General features: G+C 41.8%; 1 protein-coding gene across 1 annotated transcript; it reads right to left on the bottom strand.

Moving 5' to 3' along the window:
• Nucleotides 1-3822: 3822 nt before the first annotated feature.
• Nucleotides 3823-17980, bottom strand: LOC103519552 (protein pigeon). Its single transcript, XM_026831012.1, has 8 exons — nt 17798-17980; nt 16223-16429; nt 15043-15238; nt 13651-13804; nt 9268-9396; nt 8243-8328; nt 6514-6798; nt 3823-3896 (listed from the first exon to the last, which is right to left on the bottom strand). The coding sequence occupies exons 1-8, from the start codon at nt 17936-17938 to the stop codon at nt 3829-3831; spliced, it is 1266 nt and encodes a 421-aa protein (XP_026686813.1). The 5' UTR covers nt 17939-17980; the 3' UTR covers nt 3823-3828.
• Between the last annotated feature and the right edge of the window lie 238 nt (nt 17981-18218).

The following is an 18218-nucleotide window of genomic DNA, read 5'->3' as shown; positions in this document are numbered from 1 at the left end:
CTCGTATTCGGTCCTGTTCTAGATGTGAAGACGGTGGGGAATCTGCTCCTCCTCTCCCTCTGTGTATATCAAGTGACTCAACTACATAGCATCACTGATGAACGCTTCATGAAGGTAGTAATAGTAGTACTGTAAAAATAGCGGATAGCCCATCAACATTCCTTCTGGAGCAAGGGCACTTGCTTCATGAAGGTAAAGATATCAAGTGACTCAACTACATAGCATCACTGATGAACGCTTCATGAAGGTAGTAATAGTAGTACTGTAAAAATAGCGGATAGCCCATAGACATTCCTTCTGGAGCAAGGGCACTTGCTTCATGAAGGTAAAGGAATGTTAATTGTGTTAAGCATAAATGCTTGTCACAAATGTCGTTCTCTGCTTAATGCACTACGCTAAATTTTATGGCTTGACTTGGATTCGAACCACCAACCTCCAGATCCGAAGTCCACCGCGCTAACCACTACACCACTAAGGTTGGTTCATGAAGGTAAAGTTTCTGTAAATCACAGGTAGCCAGAGGCTAGGCTATAGAGTAGTACAGCACGTTGAATGTACCAGATTCTCATGGATTACTGAAATTCAGTAATGTTACGCGAGTTGATATCCAGATAGGTGACCATCTGGGCAGTGACAGTCACGTCTCAACACGAGGTGTTCTCCAAGCATCTAATTCGGACCGGACGCCTTTACCAGCACAAATCCAATGAGATGAAGATATTTACTGACCTAGGGTGGGCACCAGTATAATTTGTGTAATGAGACGTGGCCCACCCACCGACTTGGTCTCAATGTACATCTGTCCGTTGTACCTATACTCTGACCGCCAGTGTCGAATTCAGAAGGTCCCCCTCTACTCTCTTGGATCTTGTTATAGTGAGGATTTCTTCGTGTAGTCTTTATCCGGAGTACTAGGGTATTGGCTACATGAAACCCAGAAAAGGAGTCAACACGAAGAAAAACAAAATATGTATCTTCTCTCTTGGACTTTTTTAAAGAAGTTTGACAGAGCACAGAGGGAAATGTAACTGCTAAGGTCTTGTCCCGAAATCGAAGAGAGAAGGAAGACAGGAAAGGAGAAAGCCAGCCATTCCGAGAACGAACATTATCCCATCAGGATAAAATCGAAGCAATAAAAAGTTCCCTTACTGATCGTGGATGTTGTTGGACGTCATTTCTCCTACATTTTTTTTTTTTAATCCGAGATGATTTTTTTGTTGGTTTCAGTTCTACCTCGTATTCGGTCCTGTTCTAGATGTGAAGACGGTGGGGAATCTGCTCCTCCTCTCCCTCTGTGTATATCAAGTAACTCAACTACATAGCATCACTGATGAACGCTTCATGAAGGTAGTAATAGTAGTACTGTAAAAATAGCGGATAGCCTATCGACATTCCTTCTGGAGCAAGGGCACTTGCTTCATGAAGGTAAAGGAATTTTAATTGTGTTAAGCAAAAATGCTTGTCACAAATGTCGTTCCCTGTTTAATGCACTACGCTAAATTTTATGGCTTGACTTGGACTTGGACTCGAACCACCAACCTCCAGATCCGAAGTCCACCGCGCTAACCACTACACCACTGAGGTTGGTTCATGAATTTTATGGCTTGACTTGGACTCGAACCACCAACCTCCAGATCCGAAGTCCACCGCGCTAACCACTACACCACTGAGGTCGGTTCATGAAGGTAATGTTTCTGTAGATCACCGCTAGCCAGAGGCTAGGCTATAGAGTAGTACAGCACGTTGAATGTACCAGATTCTCATGGATTACTGACATTCAGTAATGTTACGCGAGTTTGATATCCAGATAGGTGACCATCTGGGCAGTCACGTGCTGCTAGCTTTTTCAGGCAAAGACAACCAACAAAAAGATTTGGTCCCTAACCAACCAACACTTTTTCTCAGGTGACCGGGGATTTCCTGTGCACCGTAGCCTTCTACTACTACATATGTTATGCCAGCGAGCGTCTGGCCTCCGCCACTTCGCACAACCGCGCCAGTCTCTACCAGAGCCTTTGGTACCGCCTGCCACGCCCCGGCCGACAATGCGCAGCGCTCTTCCTACTGCGCACCCAGGTACCGGGGTATCTGCGCTGTCTGCGCGGACTGGTTACGATAGGTCATATTCACTTTCTGCGCGACGTACGTAACTCGTATAGTTTTGTCAACTTTATGCGCATCAAAGATACTACTTAATACGCATCAAAGATACTAGTTAGATTGCGGATGTGTTGCGCTGTTCCTACTGAGCACCCGTTGTTAAAGCTGTCCACTGCAGTATCTGCAGTACAGCACGTTGAATGTACCAGATTCTCATGGATTACTGACATTCAGTAATGTTACGCGAGTTTGATATCCAGATAGGTGACCATCTCGGCAGTCACGTCCTGCTAGCTTTTTCAGGCAAGACCCATCTGGGTGACGTGTTGTGGGTGCTATGGTTAGGCGTGCTAATGAATTAAAATAGAATAGAATAGAATAGAATGGAATGGAATAGAATATTCCTTATTTATACTGCTAGGATGAGACTGAAAAGTCCCTATACCTGCCTCGGTGGTGTAGTGGTCAAGGCGCTCGCCTGGTAAACAGGAGGGCGTGGGTTCAATCCCAGCCGAGGTATGGAATTTTATCCTCAATATAATTTGAGAATTTGACCACAATAATAATAGTAGGTAGTAGCCTACTGCTGGAGTAAAGGGACTTTACAGTCCTATGCGAGCAGTATAAATAAGCACTATTATTATATTATTATTATAATAGGTACACATATGAGGAGGTGGGTAGTTGTCTCCGAATGGAGGGTGGGTAGTTGTCTCCGAATGTTAAGTCAGTAAAAACTTCACCATTTAACAGGGACGTTTTTTCCTCCTTTCAACGCATACTATTTAGACTAAAAAGTAAAAACTATTGAAAATGCCCGAAGGCAACCAACAAAAAGATTTGGTCCCTAACCAACCAACACTTTTTCTCAGGTGACCGGGGATTTCCTGTGCTCCGCAGCCTTCTACTACTACATATGTTATGTCAGCGAGCGTCTGGCCTCCGCCACTTCGCACAACCGCACCAGTCTCTACCAGAGCCTTTGGTACCGCCTGCCACGCCCCGGCCGACAATGCGCAGCGCTCTTCCTACTGCACACCCAGGTACCGGGGTATCTGCGCTGTCTGCGCGGACTGGTTACGATAGGTCATATTCACTTTCTGCGCGACGTACGTAACTCGTATAGTTTTGTCAACTTTATGCGCATCAAAGATACTAGTTAGATTGCGGATGTCTTAGCTGCGCTGTTCCTACTGCGCACCCGTTGTTAAAGCTGTCCACAGCAGTATCTGCGCAAATTGGTTACGATCGGCCTTATTGCGCGAAGTGCGTAACTCGTGCAATATGCGCATGCGCAACAATGATAATTCTGTGGGAAAGAATGATTTTGCAAGCGTAGTATAAGAAAAAAAATCCCTCTTATCTAAGGCAAGAGGTTTGACAGAGGAAACTGTAACTGCAGAGGCCTCATCGTCCCGAAAGTGAGGAGAGGAGGACAGGATAGGAGAAAGCCAGCCGTTCCGAGAACGAACCTTATCTGTTTAGGAATTTTAGGATAAAATCCGTTCCGGGCGGGAATCGTCCACGACTTAGGGCTTACAAGGCAGACGTACTACTCTCCAAGCTAACTTAGGCTGGCGGCAAAAGGATACAAGGCATAAAACCTTGTCCTTAGTTGTTAAAAAGGATACCTAGGACCTTCTGCAGTTCCCTCAGTTGTGGATCGAACTCGGGACCTTCTGCAGTTCCCTCAGTTGTGGATCGAACTCGGGACCTTCTGCATTTTCTTCAGTTGAGGCTAAGTGATGAGGTCGTGGCTTCCAGGAGGAGTTGAACATCCAATTCATTCAAGTTAACTGAAACAGAACGATACCAGATAAATTACAGATACAACAGAGTTATTGGTTTTTTGGTTTTAAACATGCCTCTCACATGCCTACACTAACAAAGGTAATTTTTGACCCCTTTCATACCTAGACAGGTAAGCGTGAGAATTTTCCGCAAAAACTATGTGTAGAGGTTTCAGATTTTTCACTTTTTTTTTTCCTCAAAGTTTGTTGTGAAAAAAAGGAGAGAGAGAGAGAAAAAAAAAATTTAGTGTGAACATCACACAACTTTCTATTACATTTCGCGGAAGGGGGAATGGATAATTCTCGAATTTCTTGTGATCTGTTGAAATAGACATACGACCTACATACGTAGGTATGTACGATTGTAGCTACTACCTACATATGTACGTACAGACATAGATCATAGTTTCAGATTTTTCACTTTTTTCCCTCAAAGTTTGTTGTGAAAAAAAGGAGAGAGAGAGAGAAAAAAAAAATCTAGTGTGAACATCACACAACTTTCTATTACATTTCGCGGAAGGGGGGATGGATAATTCTCGAATTTCTTGTGATCTGTTGTAAACAGACAAACGACCTACATACGTAGGTATGTAGCTACTACCTACATACGTACACAACGCACATAGGTACCTACGTAGAGACATAGATCATGGACTAATCAATTTTTTGGACTTGGAGAGCCCTAAAACGGACATTTTCACCTTTTTCCCGATTTTGAAAATTTTGGACCGATCTCATTACATCGTATGGGTTCCCGATACTTCGTAGAAGCTTAACCCATCCTCTAGGGAGTCTAGGGCTGTTTGCCCCTACACCTAAGCATCGGAGTGGGCTTTTTGTGTATGGAGTTAAGCTTCCCGATATTTATGGTTGAATGTAATAGAAAGTAAAAGGTCTTCTGCTTTTCCTCTCTCACTTTCCTTCCCTCTTTCTCTTCTCCCTCCCTCTCTCTCTCTTACTTCTCTCTCTCTCTCCCTCCCTCCCTCTCTCTCGCTCTCTCTCTCTCTCTCTCTTCTAGTCCATTCTTTATTTCTAAATCCCTCAGTGTTTTATTATTATTAGTTTCTACGTGTCCGTCGTTCGCTATGCCGAGTTAAAATTAAATTAATCTTAGAATTTTTACATAGCACTTTCCTTTTGCTTCCTCCTCAAAAGTGAAAACCGCACTCCGTGTTCGCCCAAAGGCATTTCCTACTTTTTTTTACTATTTTAGCAGACATCAGGGTATCATATCAATATTTTCTCTATCACAGCATTATAAGTAATACTGAAGGATTGGGGTTCGAAACCTTTGGACTCTTCCTAAATATATCTTAGATATTTGTGTGTAAAGGTGCTTTTGAATGTTTATTTATTAATAAATTTCGCATTTTGTAAAATTTTCACTTCTATAACAATGAGGGAGAGGGAGAGAGAGAGGGAGAGAGAGAGAGAGGGAAAGAGAGAGAGGGGGCCATAGTCAAGAAGCCTTTGTATGGCTAAAGTGATTAGTGAAAAGGGAGGGGGGGGGAGGGGAATATAACACCCATGTATGTAAATTAAATTATAAAATTATTATATTATGTAGAGACATAATACATAATATAACCGTAGATATAAACATAATAAATTTCATATGTATCACACCTTATAATTATGTAGATCAAACATATCCTTGGGCCTTGAGTTCCCGATTCTCAGGCCTTCAGATATCAGCCAAAACCGCTCGAACTTGGCACAGAGATTCGATAAATTATGTAGATCAAACATACCCTGAGGCCCTGTTTCCAGAAGGTACGGTTCGGCCGTTATTCCGGACCAATGTTCCGCTATTTAGGGCTATTCAGGGAAAAAGCTCAAAAGGAACTAGCGCTTCTCACGACTTCACTTTTAGCCACAGGTCACTCAAAATTTTCAGAACAGCTTCCATAATTAATGTTCATCAAAACGTTCGTTCTCGGAACGGCTTCCTTCTCTCTTCGCTTTCGGTCATCTGTCATCTAGTCAACAACCTCCATCATTAGAAAACGTTCGAGTATGGATGTCAACTAGTACCTAACACCTACACACATGAAGTAATATCCAACATACTTCCTTCAGATAATATCTGGAACAAATACCTATTATACAGGAGAACTTCGATTATTTCAACTAATTGGGAAATGATCACTTTCTATGATATTTTCCACTGATGAGATGGGATATCCTTTGGAGTTGAAATAATCGAGCTTTCGCCCCCTAAGGCTTCATCGCCCCCATGAAAATCTCCATCGCCCCCAAGGGGGCGATATCGCCCAGGTTGGGAAACACTGATCTAGTCAACAACCTCCATCATTAGAAAATGTTCGAATATGGATGTCAACTAGTACCTAACACCTACACAGATGAAGTAATATCCAACATACTTCCTTCAGATAATATATGGAACAAATACCTGTACAGTAGAACTTCGATTATTTCAACTAATTGGGAAATGATCACATTCTATGATATTTTCCACTGATGAGATAGGATATTTTTTGGAGTTGAAATAATCGAGCTTCTACTGTACCTTGTGAACTTATGTATATGCAAAATACCTCAATAAATGAGTGATTACCCTCATAATAATATAGAATACCTCTCCTTATCTCGTCACACTTACCTTTAGCGAGCAATAATCGGAGAAAACTGTCAAAACACGGCAACATTTCTGACGAGTTCACACCAACGCCCACCTGATACTTTCCATTGCCCTGCGTCTTGCGCGCATACCGATGCTGACTTGACGCATGCGTACCCACCAACACGCTTAGCGCATGCTCGCGCGCGCGTAGCATGACGGCTAGCGGATGGGACCAGTGGTTTAGTATGCGCTTGATACGAGAGCGTGGGAGGAGGGAGAGAAGCGCGAGCTTCTGTTGAACCCCGGGTAGATCGTCTGGGATATCTGTAGAATAGAATAGAACAATAGAAAATACTTACAATAATGATACAGGGAAGGAGGCTGGCAACATCAAACTCACATTACTCACGTTACCAAATGCGTACCAACCTGGTCTTTCCACAGATTGTTGCGTGTACAGGCGATGGGCGGATAGGTACGCAATTTTTTATGAGAGGGCAAGGCATTGTGCCGTGCCATCAATGGACTTGTTAGAAACCCAGAAAAATCCAGTAATTGCACAGGTCAGCTTTTGTTGTTTGACCGAACGAAGTGAAGGTCTATGTTTTAACTCGACCATTTTGCATTTGGTTTATATGTTTATATACGTATGTGTGTTTATTTGTTCCGCTATAACTCGCGATTGCCTGGTCCGATTTTGATGGCTTTCCACAGATTGTTGCGTGTACAGGCGATGGGCGGATAGGTACGCAATTTTTTATGAGAGGGCAAGGCATTGTGCCGTGCCATCAAGGGACTTGTTAGATACCCAGAAAAATTCAGTAATTGCACAGGTCAGCTTTTGTTGTTTGACCGAACGAAGTGAAGGTCTATGTTTTAACTCTACCATTTTGCATTTGGTTTAGATGTTTATGTGTGTGTTTATTTGTTCCGCTATAACTCGCGATTGCCTGGTCCGATTTTGATGAACTTGGAAATTTTGAGTTCCTTGAATGAAGACACGTCGATCCTTGAAATTTGGTGTCCCAGGTCCAATTTCGGTCTCAAACTTTTGAAGATGGCAATAGATAAATTACCGCATTTATGACCCTTGTATACCCTTCTGTTTTTTCTAAAAAGAAAAAAAAAAAAACATTTTTTTTAAAAAAATTTTTCAAAGACCTCAATCTTGGTAGGTAAATCTATTGTTTAACAAAACGGTCAACCATTCTTTAAATCTGTTGAGTGATTGTAAATAAAACCTGTTCTCTGTCCTTTTTATTACGTAAGACGTACTCCTTATTTTCTAATTTAATACATGTGAATATGTATGTAGCTGTGTATAGCATTCATTCGTACCTTCTTCTCAGCTTAGGCAAAAGAATCTGAGTGAGGTCTCCTTCTGTTCTAATTTAATACATGTGAATATGTAGCATTCATTCGTACCTTCTTCTCAGCTTGGGCAAAAGAATCTGAGTGAGGTCATGAGGTCTACAGTGGTTCTGTGACCACTAGTTAATACTTACTTAAAACAGGAGTAAACACCCAACACGTTGACACATCCTCTCAAGTTTGCGCCCCCCCAAAACCGGAGGACTGTATCTGCCCATGGTGTACGCTATATACTCTTATTATAAGAGTCTTATAGGTACTCACCTAGTGGTTCTGTGACCACTAGTTAATACTTACTTAAAACAGGAGTAAACACCCAACACGTTGACACATCCTCTCAAGTTTGCGCCCCCCACATCCTCTCAAGTTTGCGCTATATACTCTTATAGGTACTCACCCGCAAACACAGCTTTAATGACATCTATGTTCAGCTCAAATACACCTCTCTCTACATACTGTAGGAACATTCGTCTCTCCAGAGTTCTGCGAAAAGAGTAGTAGAAATAGGAATCTATGTTCAGCTCAAATACACCTCTCTCTACATACTGTAGGAACATTCGTCTCTCCAGAGTTCTGCGAAAAGAGTAGTAGAAATAGCAATTGTGTTAAGCATTAAGTATAACTGATAAAGTATAACAAAACTGATTAAGTATTAAGTATAAGTATAATTGATTAAGTACTTAAGTATTAAGTATAACTGATAACTGATTAAGTATAACAAAATCCTGATTGCCACAATTTATTGTTATTCCGTGCTTAATACACAACGGTAAATTTTACAAATTTCTTGACCCCGCCGGGAATCGAACCCGGGTCTCCCGCGTGCAAGGCGAGTGCAGTGACCACTACGCCATGGGAGCTGATTTAGGAATTTCAATTGTGTTAAGCATTGAGTATAACTGATTGCCACAATTGTCATTCCGAATTTCTTGACCCCGCCGGGAATCGAACCCGGGTCTCCCGCGTGCAAGGCGAGTGCAGTGACCACTACGCCATGGGAGCTGACTTAGGAATTTCAATTGTGTTAAGCATTGAGTATAACTGATTGCCACAATTGTCATTCCCTGCTTAATACACAACGGTAAATTTTATGACTTGGCTTTGATTAGAACCACTACACCACTGAGGTAGGTGAATAGTAGAAGTACATAGTAAAACGGTCTAAAGTTCTAAACTAAATGAAATTCTAATTGCAGGTCTTGAGGGACAAAATTATTGCCCCCTTTAAAATTCTCTTACCTGTAAGATAGATAGCCTGCTTAATACACAACGGTAAATTTTATGACTTGGCTTTGATTAGAACCACTACACCACTGAGGTAGGTGAATAGTAGAAGTACATACTAAAACGGTTTAAACTAAATGAAATTCTAATGCAGGTCCCTGAGGGACAAAATTATTCCCCCTATTAAAATTCTCTTACCTGTAAGATAGATAAGCGAAGAAACTTGTAAATCCAGGAGGGACAGGAAACCCAATACAGCCACAACAGGAATTAAATCTATCGTACAGGAGAAACAAAATCCTGGCTTCCCAAGGAGTAAGTGAGTCTCTGTAATAGATCGAAAGAAATAAGTTCTAGCTTTGCATTAGACTTTTTACATTCTATTACTAAAATTATTCCCCCCTTTAAACTTGGTACCTCTCTCTACTTTCCCCCCCTAGAGAACCAACCATTTTCTTTTTAGTTTGCTGATTTTTAAGTTTGTTCGTTTCGTCCTTTTTTTCTTCTTTCTTTAAAGCTCATACAGTTTATCTGAGCTAGGCAAATATGTTAATAGAATAGAATATACCTTGTTTATCCTGCTGGGATATGACTCGTACAGGAGAAACAAAATCCTGGCTTCCCAAGGAGTAAGTGAGTCTCTGTAATAGATCGAAAGAAATAAGTTCTAGCTTTGCATTATTAGACATTAGATTTTTTACATTCTATTACTAAAATATAGCGAAGCTATACTAGTGTTTACTTTTCTTTCCCCCCCCTAGAGAACCAACCATTTTCCTTTTAGTTTGCTGATTTTCAAGTTTGTTCGTTTCGTCCTTTTTTTTTTCTTCTTTCTTTAAAGCTCATACAGTTTATCTGAGTTAGGCAAATATGTTAATAGAATAGAATATACCTTGTTTAACTTGCTGGGATATGACTCAAAAGTCCCTTTATCCCCGCAGTCTAACCAAGGTCTGATATATTTCATCGAAAGGGCCTCTAAAGACCTTATAGAAGCATTTCTTCTATGTGAGTTCTACAGGTGGAAAAATAATAATTGAGGAGCTGGGTGCAAAAAGGGAAATATGGATTTTTTGCCCTTTTTGCGTAAAACGGTTTTTTGAATAGAACGTGGTGCGCTCTATTTTCCAGCGTTTGAACTACAGTGATAACTTTTTTTTTCTTTGCGTAAAACGGTTTTTTGAATAGAACGTGGTGCGCTCTATCTTCCAGCGTTTGAACTGCAGTGATAACTTTTTTCTTTCGAGAGTTACAGCGTTTTTTGTAAACATACTTTTCAAAGATTTTGATGAAAAATTGAAAACTTTAAAGTTAAATATCTCAGTTGGATGATTTTCATTTATTGCCCTTTTTGCACCCAGCTCCTCAATTAAAGGGAAAGCGTGGATGAGTATTTCATAAAAGTTGAAGTTACGGGTACCTACCTATTGTGGCGCTCACAACAACACTCAACACAAAATAAAATCTTACATAGAAAACGCAGGTTCTCGTTTCTCCACAATTTCCATCTCTGAAGTATATAACACTTCCAAATTCTTGGCCAGCACCTGAGAGCTATGTCTAACTGATGAGTTCCAACAAGAACGAAACGCGTCTTAGGCTGCTCCCAGGTGTTGGCGAAATTGGTGACCCCGACGTGATGGAAATTAGGAAACTTGAGAGCCCTCATCTGGACTTGCGCAGAGTGCGCAGCCAGGACTGCGCAGCCACGGTTAGAGATATGGTAAAAGTCAGGGTAAAGTGAAAATGGAGGTGGAGGCGAAAGCGGAAGTGGAGGTGAAAGTTCGCTCGGTTTTGAGTGCACTCAAAAAATTAACATAAAGAAGAGGACGAAATTTTGTATGATTCCAAACCTAACCTAACCTAACCCAACCTAACCTAACCTAACTTAACCCAACCCAACCTAACTTAACCCAACCCAACCCAACCTAACCTAACCCAACCCAACCCAACCCAACCCAACCTAACCTAACCTAATCTAATGGAAGTGGAGGTGGAAGTGAAAATGGAGGTGGAGGCGAAAGTGGAGGTGGAAGTGAAAGTGGAGAAGAAAATGGAGGTGGATGTGAAAGTGGAGATGGAGGTAAAAGTGAAGGCAAAAGTGGAGGTGGAAGTGAAAGTGGAGACGAAAATGGAGGTGGAGGTGAAAGTGGAGATGGAGGTAAAAGTGAAGGCAAAAGTGGAGGTGGAAGTGAAAGTGGAGACGAAAATGGAGGTGGAGGTGAAAGTGGAGATGGAGGTAAAAGTGAAGGCAAAAGTGGAGGTGGAAGTGAAAGTGGAGACGAAAATGGAGGTGGAGGTGAAAGTGGAGATGGAGGTAAAAGTGAAGGCAAAAGTGGAGGTGGAAGTGAAAGTGGAGACGAAAATGGAGGTGGAGGTGAAAGTGGAGATGGAGGTAAAAGTGAAGGCAAAAGTGGAGGTGGAAGTGAAAGTGGAGACGAAAATGGAGGTGGAGGTGAAAGTGGAGATGGAGGTAAAAGTGAAGGCAAAAGTGGAGGTGGAAGTGAAAGTGGAGACGAAAATGGAGGTGGAGGTGAAAGTGGAGATGGAGGTAAAAGTGAAGGCAAAAGTGGAGGTGGAAGTGAAAGTGGAGACGAAAATGGAGGTGGAGGTGAAAGTGGAGATGGAGGTAAAAGTGAAGGCAAAAGTGGAGGTGGAAGTGAAAGTGGAGACGAAAATGGAGGTGGAGGTGAAAGTGGAGATGGAGGTAAAAGTGAAGGCAAAAGTGGAGGTGGAAGTGAAAGTGGAGACGAAAATGGAGGTGGAGGTGAAAGTGGAGATGGAGGTAAAAGTGAAGGCAAAAGTGGAGGTGGAAGTGAAAGTGGAGACGAAAATGGAGGTGGAGGTGAAAGTGGAGATGGAGGTAAAAGTGAAGGCAAAAGTGGAGGTGGAAGTGAAAGTGGAGACGAAAATGGAGGTGGAGGTGAAAGTGGAGATGGAGGTAAAAGTGAAGGCAAAAGTGGAGGTGGAAGTGAAACTAACCTAACCTAACCTAACCTAACCTAACCCAACCTAACTTAACCCAACCCAACCTAACTTAACCCAATCCAACCTAACTTAACCCAACCCAACCTAACTTAACCCAATCCAACCTAACTTAACCCAACCCAACCTAACTTAACCCAATCCAACCTAACTTAACCCAACCCAACCTAACTTAACCCAATCCAACCTAACTTAACCCAACCCAACCTAACTTAACCCAATCCAACCTAACTTAACCCAACCCAACCTAACTTAACCCAATCCAACCTAACTTAACCCAACCCAACCTAACTTAACCCAATCCAACCTAACTTAACCCAACCCAACCTAACTTAACCCAATCCAACCTAACTTAACCCAACCCAACCTAACCTAACCTAACCTAACCTAACCTAACCTAACCCAACCTAACTTAACCCAACCCAACCTAACTTAACCCAATCCAACCTAACTTAACCCAACCCAACCTAACTTAACCCAATCCAACCTAACTTAACCCAACCCAACCTAACTTAACCCAATCCAACCTAACTTAACCCAACCCAACCTAACTTAACCCAATCCAACCTAACTTAACCCAACCCAACCTAACTTAACCCAATCCAACCTAACTTAACCCAACCCAACCTAACTTAACCCAATCCAACCTAACTTAACCCAACCCAACCTAACTTAACCCAATCCAACCTAACTTAACCCAACCCAACCTAACTTAACCCAATCCAACCTAACTTAACCCAACCCAACCTAACTTAACCCAATCCAACCTAACTTAACCCAACCCAACCTAACTTAACCCAACCCAACCTAACCCAACCTAATCTAACCTAACTTAACCTAACCTGAATTAACCTAACCTAACCTATTGGAAGTGGAGGTGGAGGTGAAAATGGAGGTGGAGGTGAAAGTGGAGGTAAAAGTGAAGGCAAAAGTGGAGGTGGAAGTGAAAGTGGAGACGAAAATGGAGGTGGAGGTGAAAGTGGAGGTGAAAAGAGAGGTGGAGGCAAATTGGAGGTGGACGTGAAAGTAAAGGTGGAGGCGGGACTCCTCGTAGAAACTTACGAGTTACTTACTGTTGTGTATTCACCCAGTATTTACAATCACCAGTCCACTCTGTATTCTGGTTGCTAAGGCAACATCTCAATAGATAGTTTTCCCTGCCTTCCTCTCTTCCCTGAGCTTTTTCATTGTCATTAATTTTTCCAATAAAACATATTCGATTCCTACATTTATCCTTCACTATACATAATATGCAGTGGCGTGGCGTCAACTTTTCGAGAGGTCATCGCTAAATATACTAAATATATATAAGTATGTACGTGTAGGTAATTTGTATAACTGTATACAAACATACTTTAATGGAGGAGTTGCGATCCTCTCTTCCCTGAGCTTTTTCATTGTCATTAATTTTTCCAATAAAACATATTCGATTCCTACATTTATCCTTCACTATACATAATATACCTCTCTTCCCTGAGCTTTTTCATTGTCATTAATTTTTCCAATAAAACATATTCGATTCCTACATTTATCCTTCACTATACATAATATCATAATATGAGTTCTTTTTCGTACAATAAAATACGCAATACTTACATGTAGGGAAACCCGCGTGTATAGGAAGGTTTGAGTCGTGCTGCGCACGTCATGATGTAGCATAACCATCGCGACACTTCGACCTGAGTAGCGACATACTGCGTGGCCACTGCATGCACGTACACCGGGGTTTTTGTGTTTCGACCGTGAACACCTGAAAATGAAAGAAGAGTTGTATTCTCATCGCTCATCTGATGAGGGGTATACTACGGGATGGACATGCAGGACCACGCCCTCCTGTTTACCAGGCGAGCGCCTTGACCACTACACCACCGAGGCAGGTAAAGATGAGTGTTTGAGTGTTTTATCGCCGCTTTTAGCCCTATGGGGCTCTCAAAGGTCAAAACCTGCCTTGGTGGTGTAGTGGTCAATACTTCCTCTCTACCAATCTACTTTCTGCTCTCCCAAAATTTCTCTCTCCCAAAATTTACTTAATTCTCTTCTTTTCCTGGTAAACAGGAGGGCGTGGGTTCAATCCCAGCTGAGGTATGGAATTTTATCCTCAATATAATTTGAGAATTTGACCACAATAATAGTAGTAGCCTACTGCTGGAGTAAAGGGACTTTTCAGTCCTATGCGAGCAGTATAAATAAGCACTATTATTATCTTTTTTTCCCCCCTTTCGGAATTTCTCCTCTTCTGAAGCTCGTTTCCTCTCTTTAGGCTTGGTAGCACCTGTACTAAACTATAGGAAATCCAAGAATCGGTTCTGTTTCTAAAGGGAAGATACAAATCCGATAAGGAAAGAAGTAAAATGGGAGGAAGAGAGAGGGAGAAGAGAAAGAGAGGAGACAAAACAGTTATTGGACTTACTGATGGATTCTGACGTGAATTAATTAGACTTACTTTATCATGGACACTCGTTGCTTTAAGTTGAAAGTCCAGAAGAGGTTAGGTAGTAGTAGTAATAATAATAGTGCTTATTTATACTGCTCGCATAGGACTGAAAAGTCCCTTTACTCCAGCAGTAGGCTACTACTATTATTGTGGTCAAATTCTCAAATTATATTGAGGATAAAATTCCATACCTCAGCTGGGATTGAACCCACGCCCTCCTGTTTACCAGGCAAGCGCCTTGACCACTACACCACCGAGGTAGGTAAAGTGAAGCACCGACTTAGTGAAGATTCATCTTGAAAAAAAAGATTCCATACCTCAGCTGGGATTGAACCCACGCCCTCCTGTTTACCAGGCGAGCGCCTTGACCATTACACCACCGAGGTAGGTAAAGTGAAGCACCGACTTAGTGAAGATTCATCTTGAAAAAAAAAGAACACCAGTTCACCAGTAACTTATACGCTTCACAGTTGGACTCTTTTTGAGTTTTTCAAAATTTCGGCCCTAAACAGTGGCCGAACCCTACATTTAAATTTACTCGTAAACTATCTTACCTGACCATTTCAGCAAATGAATACTCAGCTCTCGCAAATTGACCGAAGTAATGTGTTCTTGTTTGGTAGCCGTTACTTGTTCTTTCTCCACAAACGGCAGTGGCTCTTTGAATCTGAGACTACGAAGTAGATCACTATTACTCCCCATAGCGGTGGAGGGGGAGAGGGGGGTGTTGCATCGGGACAGAACCTCTGGCTGAAGAAAAAAAAGATGAGTATTTCACCACCGGTTTTATTTCGTAGCAATAAAACAACTGCTACATTAGACGCATGTGGTCTGTGTCGTAGCATGCCCATCCCGTAGTATTTCCCTCGTCGTAGCAATGAAACAACTGCTACATTAGACGCATGTGGTCTGTGTCGTAGCATGCCCATCCCGTAGTATGTCCCTCATCAGATGGGCAAAGTTTTGACTCAAGAGTTAGGGAGAAATTACTTTATTTAGTTCATCAAAGGAATAAGTTTGTATCAACTTATTTGTTGGTACACACACTTCTTTTGACTCAAGAGTTAGGGAGAAATTACTTTATTTAGTTCATCAAAGGAATAAGTTTGTATCCTGAAGAAAAAAAAGATGAGTATTTCACCACCGGTTTTATTTCGTAGCAATAAAACAACTGCTACATTAGACGCATGTGGTCTGTGTCATAGCATGTCCATCCCGTAGTATGTCCCTCGTCAGATGGGCAAAGTTTTGACTCAAGAGTTAGGGAGAAATTACTTTATTTAGTTCATCAAAGGAACAAGTTTGTATCAACTTATTTGTTGGTACAATGGTACACACACTTGGTAAAACAATTCAAACACTAAAAATGATTTTGGGTGAGTAAAAACACTTGGCTTTATGTTTTACGCAAATGTTTTTACTCACCCTAAATCATTTTTAGTGTTATTTAGTTTGTTTTTTTTGGGCGCTAATCATTAACCCGCTAACAACCTACCTGATAGCAATGCAGCGAGACCAGCAACTTATTGACCACGGTCTGCGGTAGAAAGCGGCCCGGCTTCTCTCCCTTCTGACTTTCGTAGAGTAGATTCCACACATCGCGCCGATAAGGGTTAAGCCGCTGCTGAGGGCTGAGCAGCATCACTGAGATGGGATTCACGAGGGAGTCTTGTGTGATGCTCAAGGTGCTGGACTTGCCGAGCTGCCGGGGGAAAAAGGGGAAGCAAGATCTACCTGATAGCAATGCAGCGAGACCAGCAACTTATTGACCACGGTCTGCGGTAGAAAGCGGCCCGGCTTCTCTCCCTTCTGACTTTCATAGAGAAGATTCCACACATCACGTCGATAAGGGTTAAGCCGTTGCTGAGGGCTGAGCAGCATTACTGAGATGGGATTCACGAGGGAGTCTTGTGCGATGCTCAAGGTGCTGGACTTGCCGAGCTGCCGGGGGAAAAAGGGGAAGCAATATAGTATAGTAAAATTGGTACGAAAAATGAGCTTTTTCGAAGAGGTTTGATAGAGGGAACTGTAATTGCTTAGATCCTATCGTCCCGAAATCGAAGAGAAAAGGAAGACTGAGCAGCATCACTGAGATGGGATTCACGAGGGAGTCTTGTGCGATGCTCAAGGTGCTGGACTTGCCGAGCTGCCGGGGCGAAAAAAGAGAAAGCAAGATAGTTTTGACCGCGCTTTACGAAGTTGGAGTTGGCTTCAATTCAATCCTAGATTGACCAAAATTCTGATTTGGTAAACCTCGTTCTTTATAAAATTGGCACAAAAAAGGGTAAACCCAGACATCCAAAAAACAAGTTTCAAACCTATGCCAGACTGCAAAAATTAAGCGAGAAAGTTACGTTTTAGGCCTTTTTGTATTTTGTAATTGGATTCGTACTGTGTAAATGTGTGATTACTAGCTGAATTTCGTCGCTTCGCTCCGGAATCCTAGGGTAAACCCAGACATCCAAAAAACAAGTTTCAAACCTATGCCAGACTGCAAAAATTAAGCGAGAAAGTTACGTTTTAGGCCTTTTTTTATTTTGTAATTGGATTCGTACTGTGTAAATGTGTAATTATTACAATGAGAACTTGTAGTTATCAAACTAAAAACATAAACGAAACTCAAATATTAGGCGAGCGAGGAAAAGTTTTCTCTCCAGCAGCTGTTGTGGTTCTAGAGATAGAGCGATCAGTGTGTGAACTATGAAATGTGAATGAGTGAATGGATCTCGTTCTTATAATATAAGATTATAATGAAGAAATAGAATAAATTTGAGTAAAAACTGTAAAAAGTGTTCAATGAATTAGAAAACCCGGTCTTCGTTCGTTCTTCCCTCTCATTTCCGACTTCAACCCTCGGTCTAAGGCTTCATATAAAGAAAATCCCCATCTATGTGGAAAACTACGGCACAAAGAAGAAGATTGACTGTCCCTTTACTCCCGCAGTCTAAACAAGGTCTTATATATTTCATAGGTAAAGTTTACAAATAAGTATATAAACCTTGCTTAACTTCAGAAAAAAAAAAAAGAAAAAAAAGAAGAAATAGAGTAAATTTGAGTAAAAAGTGTTATTAGAAAACCCGGTCTTCGTTCGTTCTTCCCTCTCATTTCCGACTTCAACCCTCGGGCTAAGGCTTCATATAAAGAAAATCCCCATCTATGTGGAAAACTAAGGCACAAAGAAGAAGATTGACTGACTGAATCAGATGATTTTGGTGAAAAAAAAGGAGGAATTTAGCTAAAAAAGTTGATGGCTAAATATTATTGTATAAATAAATGGAAAGTATTGTTTGGAAAAAAAAAGGCACCTACCTTCATTTCCTGACGTGCCGAGTACTTGTTGACAGAGTAGGGCAGCAGATTGGCAAAGCTCTGGGTGTCCGAATTGAAACTGGCGACTGTCTGAGTGTAAGTGGCCGCTATCAGGACCTCCTGTAGTATGCACCCCGTCATGGGGTCCGAAATTTGCTCGCCCAAAGGCTCCAAAATCTGACCGGGAAATGGCGAAAATAAAAGATTAGACCGACTGAAGAGTCTGAAGACTGACCAACAGATAGAGCTGTCAGGCCAGCCACTTTCAATCAGGTACACCTGATCAGGTCCTCCCGTCAGGTCTACCTGATAGTGTGTGTGTACATCAGGTATCAGGTAGACCTGACAGGCGTCAGGTCTACCTAATAGTCCTAATAGTGTGTATGTGTGTGTGTGTGTGTGTGTGTGTACATCAGGTATC

This window comes from Diaphorina citri, unplaced genomic scaffold (assembly GCF_000475195.1).
Source record: "Diaphorina citri unplaced genomic scaffold, Diaci psyllid genome assembly version 1.1 scaffold2791, whole genome shotgun sequence".
Taxonomy (NCBI): domain Eukaryota; kingdom Metazoa; phylum Arthropoda; class Insecta; order Hemiptera; family Psyllidae; genus Diaphorina; species Diaphorina citri.
Note: the sequence above shows the minus strand (reverse complement) of the source record. Positions and strands in the feature narration are given on the sequence as shown.